Below are 7,586 nucleotides of genomic sequence, written 5' to 3' on the forward strand. Positions count from 1 at the left end.
CACTCATGTTTGACCATTTTCGAAAAGACAATGACACCGCTAAAGTCAGGTGGAGGATTTCTTCGCTGGAAGAATTTGAAGTTCTAGAATTTGAAGTTCTAAATGCATCTGAAAAATAACCTTTCAACTATTTCTTTTTAAAATATTTTTTAAATATTTTTTTTACAAATAAGCCAAACATTACAAAACATAACATTTTGTTAAATATTTATAACGTTTTTATTTTATTATTATTTTAATTTTATTATTTGTAAAATAGATCTGAACTTTAGGTGATTTTAAGTCCCTATCTGAATATATATTTGTTTAAATGACACGGCGCGTGTCACGTGACTCGGGTCAGATGTAGCTCGAGTTCCAAGGACATATTATGGCAGGGTCGTCGAAGAAGGTATATGAGGTGTTTGTGTCTAAAATACCATGGACCCTTGCAAGCAGTAAGCATGTTTTTTTTAAATAATCGGAATTAGAGTTACTGTTGCCAATGTTTTGTTAGGCAGGGAACTTTTGTGGGCGCTAGCCACGTGTGCTACATTCACCTCAACCAGCTTTTCGCTGCCTCTATTTTTGCAACAGTGTTCATTTGGTATTGATTTTATTGATTGCTAAATTATCAGGCTTATTGTATCCTAATGATATAGGTTTTGCATGTCAATGAGATGGCTACTATAGGTACTTGTCTGATTTAAGTAGACTCAAAAAAAATATTTGTGTAGCTATTACAGTCTGATTAATCAGACACGTTAACTATCAGCATTGTCTGTGTAAGGTTACACTGTAGACTTAGTAAAGATAACTAAGTTAGTTGCTTAGCTATAGTGGTAGAATGTGTAATATAACATGTCATTATTTTCTTTCAGAGGAGATGAAGGACTACTTTGGGCAGTTTGGTCAAGTCAAGAAATGCCTTGTTCCCTTTGTAAGTACACTGGCCTCAACAGATTAATGTTTAATGATTGAGAAACCTGTGAGCCCATTGATATCACAATGTTTATCTCATTTGGACTATATCACAGCCTCCATCTTGACTTGCAATGTACAGTACCAGTCAAAAGTTTGGACTCTTACTCATTCAAGGGTTTTTCTTTATTTGTACTAATTTCTACACCAATAATAGGGAAGACATCAAATCTATGAAATAACACACAATCATGTAGTAACCAAAAATTGTTTAAAAAATCTAAATATATTTGAGATTCTTCAAAGTAGACGCCCTTTGCCTTGATGACAACTTTGCACACTCTTGGCATTCTCTCAACCAGCTTCACCTCAAATGCTTTTCCAACAGTCTTGAAGGAGTTCCCACATATGCTGAGCAATTATTGGCTGCTTTTTCTTCCCTCTGCGGTCCAACTCATCTCAAACCATCTCAGTTGGGTTGAGGTCGGGGGATTGTGGAGGCCATGTCATCTGATGCAGCACTCATTCTCCTTCTTGGTCAGATAGCCTGGAGGTGTGTTGGGACATTGTCCTGTTGAAAAACAAATGATAAGCTCAAACCAAATGGGATGGGATATCGCTACAGAATACTGTGGTAGCAATGCTGGTTAAGTGTGCCTTAAATTCTAAATAAATCACAGATAGTTTCACCAGCAAAGCACCATCACACCACCTCCATGCTTCACCTACTCTGCATTTCACAAAGACACGGCGGTTGGAACCAAAAATCTCACATTTGGACTGAAATAACAGATTTCCACAGGTCATCTTCTGTTTACCAACCCTACCTTGTCACAACACATCTGTCGTTCTGCCCCTGAACAGGCAGTTAACCCATTGTTCCTAGGCCGTCATTGAAAATAAGAATTTGTTCTTAACTGACTTGCCTAGTTAAATAAAGGTAAAAAAAAACAGGACAAAGAGACAGGCTTCCACAGAGACTTCTGCTGGATCAGCTACACGTCCGAGGAAGGCCTGAATAATGCTCTCCAGAAAGACCCACATGTACTGGAGGGATCCACGGTATAGTTCATCAGACTAGATCATGTCAACACCATTACCCGTCATTGGGTGCTAAACCCTGAACTTTTGTTGTTGACTAAAATGTGTTTAGACTTTTTGTCTAATCTTAGCATGTCTAATCTTAGCATAGATTGTATTTCTCCATTCTAGTTTGAAAGCCAATGTGAATGGTCTTAAATCAAATACACTTTACCATGTCATTAACCAAACTGAAAATGACATGTATTATTCTCTCCCATTGTGTCTTTTCAGCTTCAAGTTCAAAGAAACAGAAAAGTGTTTCTGGGACAGAAAACAAACAAAGAGGTGGTGGAGACAAGCTGAGGGTGTTTGTATATATGAGGGGTGAATTCAATACCTATGGAAACAGAACTAGGCCACCCAACAGTATTCTTTTTTCCCCCCTTCTTCATAGTAGTATGTCATCATATATTTATTGAAATTTATCAAAATAAAGAGACACAATGTTTGTTTTGCATGGATGAAGGAATTGTTTATTTTTATATCCTGTTAGTAACTGCATATTAATCCTTACTAAGCTAACATATGGAATTGTTTCAAGATGGTCATACCAAGGATCATTTAGCTATTTGATTTTGAATTTTAGGAGACCTTAGGGTATATAAGAAATATCCAAAAATGATTTGATAAAACATTGAATTTGAATTATAGATCAGCAAACTATACAAAACAAACATTGACCTCTTATTTTAGGCACTTTTTTTCCCATACCATTTTTAAACTGGTCCGGGCTACCTTCAGACTAGGCTTGTGGGCATCCTAGAGCAAAACAACCATGTTCGTGAGACACCTTTCCAAAGAGGGGTCATATTCGTGTGTAGCCCTAACTGTTCTGACGCTACGGACAGAAGTTGGCAGATTGGCTGTACCGACGATATCAGACGAGTCCTGTGATGCTTGTGGGGGTTGTAGAGTAAAACGGAGAACACCATCGTGTTTGTAAGAGTCTCATCTTTCCATAGCGTGGTCATAATAGTTCAGATGCTACAGACGTTTCTGTAAGAAGACTGATTTTTCTGGATTTCTCATGGTCTGATAAACACTGCTGTTTCTGTGTTGTGGGTTTAACTGGTTGAGTAATTTTGTAGTTTACAGACATTCTGTTTGGAATAAAAATACATTTTTATACATTAATGCTTGATATTAAAGTAATGGTAGTACGTAATATGTTTTTATTTTGACACACCCCAGTCAACTGTCTGAGAATGGATCCTAGTCGAAAACTTTGAATGACTTAAATCTACCTTTTTTTTTGTGGGAACAAGGCGTGCCTTTACACCTCTCCTCTCTTCTGCCCCAGTTGTATAATCTTCTCCTGCTTCTTCGCCATCTTCTTGTCCTTTACTCTACCTATTGTCTTCCTTCCTCTGCTTCTCCTTCCTCTTTTCCTTCTCCCATTCAGAGCCAGTGACCTCATCTGAACTCGCTTCTTGCGCTGACTCTTCCTGGGGCCTTGTGTGTTGTCCTCTTGACAACTAGATTTTTACGAAACATCTGTAAGCCCCTCTTGGTGGCATACTCCTACCTCCTGCCCTCCAACTTCCTCAGATGCTTCTGTGCCGCTTCCTCCCTCAAATCACTAAAGAAACCAGCCCACTGGTTATGCTCCTCTTCCATTCTGGTTGCCTCTGCTTTCTTCCTGTGCTCCTTTCTTCTGGATTCCAGCCTCACTTGCTCCAGGAGTTCTTTCTCCTCTTTCCTCATCTCCTTTTCCCCCCAGCTCCAGCTTATCCCCCCCCCCCACATTTTTCTCCGCCTTCCACTCCAGCTCTTTTTGATTCTTCAAGCTTTTCACTCTTAGTTTACACCTGTTTTTTACATAACATGTGACAAATAAAATTAGTTTGAAGTTGATTCAGTTCTGTCTATAGCAGTCTGCTCTTCCTTTTTGGTCTCTCTCACTCTGTTCATCAAATCTGAATGCATTGGTCACATTCACATGGTTAGCAGATGTTAATGAGAGTGTAGCGAAATGTTTGTGCCTCAAGTTCCGACCGTGCAGTAATAGCTAACAAGTAATCGAACAATTTCACAACAACTACCTTATACACACAAGTGAAAAGGAATGAATATGTACATATAAATAAATGGATGAGTGATGGCCGTGCGGCATAGGCACGATGCAGTAGATGGTATAGAGTACAGTATATACATATGAGATGAGTAATGTAGGGTATGTAAACATTAAATAAAGTGGCATTGTTTAAAGTGACAAGTGATACATTTATTACATCCACATTTCTATTATTAAAGTGGCTAGAGATTTGAGTCAGTATGTTGGCAGCAGCCACTCAATGTTAATGATGGCTGTTTAACAGTCTGATGATCTTTTTTGGCCTTCCTGTGACATCGGGTGATGTAGGTGTCCTGGAGGGAAGGAAGTTTGCTCCCGGTGATGCATTGTGCAGACCTCACTACCCTCTGGAGAGCCGATTGTGGGCGGAGCAGTTGCCGTACCAGGCGGTGATGCAGCCCGACAGGATGCTCTCGATTGTGCATCTGTAAAAGTTTGAGTGTTTTTCGGTGACAAGCCAAATTTTTTCAGCCTTTTGAGGTTGAAGAGGCGCTTTTTGCGCCTTCACCACGCTGTCTGTGGGTGGACCATTTCAATTTGTCCGTGATGTGTACGCCGAGGAACTTAAAACTTTCCACCTTCTCCACTAGAAGTCCTCAGACTCTTCTTTGCCAGCTCTTACCCTTTTCTTCTTCTCTTCAAGCTCTTTCTGTTTTTCCATGTATCCTCTTCACTTGCATCTGTCATGTCCCAATCACTCAGTTCCGTCTCAACCTCTGTTGCAGTCTGCTCTTCTGGCTTTGTCTCTATTACTGTTCATTCTCAGACGTCTTATTCCCCTCTCATCATTCGCTTATTCTCAATCTTCTTCTCCATCTCTATTTCCCTCAGCCTGTTTTGTGGCCACCTTTTTCTCTACTCTTTCTGCCACTCTTTTCCTCTTCCATCTCTTTCTGGCTGACACTCTGGCAGTCTTTCTGTTACTTTTGTCAGACTCGATGCCTCACTTTCAATATCGCTGTCTGTATCAGTTTCATTTGAGATATGGTCTAGTGCTGTAAATGAGAAGTGTTTGCTATTAGCTATTAGTTAAATACCACAGAGGGTTCCTATCTGCTGTGAACCTCCATCCTTAGTGTCTTTCTCTTTATCCTGATCTGCACAGCTTCTCCTCCTCCATCTCTATTTCCCTCTCCTCAACCTGTTTTGTGGCCTCTACTTTCTCTGCTCTTACTGTCACTTCGCACCTCATTTTCTCTTCCATCTCTTTCTGGCTGACATTCTCTTTCTCCATATTTCTGTTCTCTTCGATCAGACGAGCTGCCTCACTTTTGATCATTTTCCACTCCTCGCCATTCTACGTTATCTCCTCACTTGGTCTCTGTGTAAGAGAAGGGGTATAGACAGAGAGAGAAAGAGAAAGAGGACAAAATGGATATTAACCCTTGTGTGGTGTTCGGGCCCGTGGGACACATATTCAACGTTTAAAAGTAAATAATACAATTAGTTATTTTTTCAACCTGGCTCAACCTTGGCCTTGGCTAATTTTCATTGAGTGCACACTGTGCACCCCCTTACACATTTATATTACATACAGTGCCTTGCGAAAGTATTCGGCCCCCTTGAACTTTGCGACCTTTTAGCTTTAAACATCCCAAGGAGCACTGTTCAAGCGATAATATTGAAATGGAAGGAGTATCAGACCACTGCAAATCTACCAAGACCTGGCCGTCCCTCTAAACTTTCAGCTCAAATCTGGCCTTTATGGAAGAGTGGCAAGAAGAAAGTCATTTCTTAAAGATATCCATAAAAAGTGTTGTTTAAAGTTTGCCACAAGCCACCTGGGAGACACACCAAACATGTGGAAGAAGGTGCTCTGGTCAGATTAAACCAAAATTGAACTTTTTGGCAACAATGCAAAACGTTATGTTTGGCGTAAAAGCAACACAGCACATCACCCTGAAGACACCATACCCACTGTCAAACATGGTGGTGGCAGCATCATGGTTTGGGCCTGCTTTCTTCAGCAGGGACAGGGAAGAGGGTTAAAATTGATGGGAAGATGGATGGAGCCAAATACAGGACCATTCTGGAAGAAAACCTGATGGAGTCTGCAAAAGACCTGAGACTGGGACGGAGATTTGTCTTCCAACAAGACAATGATCCAAAACATAAAGCAAAATCTACAATGGAATGGTTCAAAAATAAACATATCCAGGTGTTAGAATGGCCAAGTCAAAGTCCAGACCTGAATCCAATCGAGAATCTGTGGAAAGAAAAATTTCAGTCTCTCGATGTGCAAAACTGATAGAGACATACCCCAAGCAACTTACAGCTGTAATCACAGCAAACTTAAGGGGGCTGAATAATTTTGCACGCCCAATGCAAAAGGTCGCGAAGTTCAAGGGGGCCGAATACTTTCGCAAGGCACTGTATATTATACTTAGTTACTTATTTAATAAATATATATTTTGTTACTCCTTATCTCCACGTTGTCTCCCTTTTGTTATGGGCTTTGAGCCGGTTCGTGACACTATGTAGCCTACTGTTTATAGCTACTGTTTTCCAGGCCTCCTGGGTTGTATTCAGCGTTCCTCTGATTTCCCTGAATTCCTATCGGACCTTGTCGTCATGGCAGATAATATTCACATTTTTGGTGACTTTAATATTCACATGGAAAGGTTCACAGACCCACTGCAAAAGGCTTTCGGGGCCGTCATCGACTCGGTTGTTTTTGTCCAACATGTCTCCGGACCTACTCACTGCCACAGTCATAACCTGGACCTAGTTTTGTCCCGTGGAATAAATATTGTTGATCTAAATGTTTTTCCTCAAAATCCTGGATTTTCAGACTACCATTTTATTACATTTGCAATCGCAACAAACAATCTGCTTAGACCCCAACCAAGGATCATCAAAAGCTATGCTATACATTCTTGGACAACCCAATGATTCCTAGATGCCCTTCCAGACTCCCTTCACCTACCCAAGGACGTCGGAGAACAAGAATCAGTTTACCACCTAACTGAGCAACTAAATGTAACCCTGCGTAATACCCTAGATGCAGTCGCACCCCTAAAAACCAAAAATATTTGTCACAAGTAACTAGCTCCATGGTATACAGAAAATACCCGAGCCCTGATGCAAGCTTCCAGAAAATTGGAATGAAAATGGAGCTCCCCCAAACTGGAAGTCTTCCAACTAGCTTGGAAAGACAGTACCGTGCAATTACAAATAGCCCTCACTGCTGCTCGATCATCCTATTTTTTTTCAACCTAATTGAGGAAAATAAGAACAATCCAACATTTATTTTTTATACGGTCGCAAAGCTAACTAAAAAGCAGCATTCCCCAAGAGGATGGCTTTCACTTCAGCAGTGATGAAAATCGTTAACTTCTTTGACGAAAATATGATGATTATTAGGAAGCAAATCACAGACTCCTCTTTGAATCGGCATATTTCTCCAAAGCTCAGTTGTCCTGAGTCTGCACAGGACCTAAGATCAATGGAGAGAGTCAAGTTTTTTTTATCCTATATCTCTTGACACGTTCATGAAAATAGTCATGGCCTCTAAACCTTCAAGCTGCAT

At 40.4% G+C, this 7,586-nt stretch overlaps 1 protein-coding gene across 1 annotated transcript; it reads left to right on the forward strand.

Moving 5' to 3' along the window:
- Positions 1-370: 370 nt before the first annotated feature.
- On the forward strand, positions 371-2,286 carry LOC135507342 (SRA stem-loop-interacting RNA-binding protein, mitochondrial-like). The gene is made up of 4 exons (XM_064926900.1): positions 371-437; positions 861-919; positions 1,855-1,962; positions 2,215-2,286. The coding sequence occupies exons 1-4, from the start codon at positions 371-373 to the stop codon at positions 2,284-2,286; spliced, it is 306 nt and encodes a 101-aa protein (XP_064782972.1).
- Positions 2,287-7,586: the final 5,300 nt, after the last annotated feature.

The sequence above is a fragment of the Oncorhynchus masou genome, chromosome 21, assembly GCF_036934945.1.
Source record: "Oncorhynchus masou masou isolate Uvic2021 chromosome 21, UVic_Omas_1.1, whole genome shotgun sequence".
Taxonomy (NCBI): Eukaryota; Metazoa; Chordata; class Actinopteri; order Salmoniformes; family Salmonidae; genus Oncorhynchus; species Oncorhynchus masou.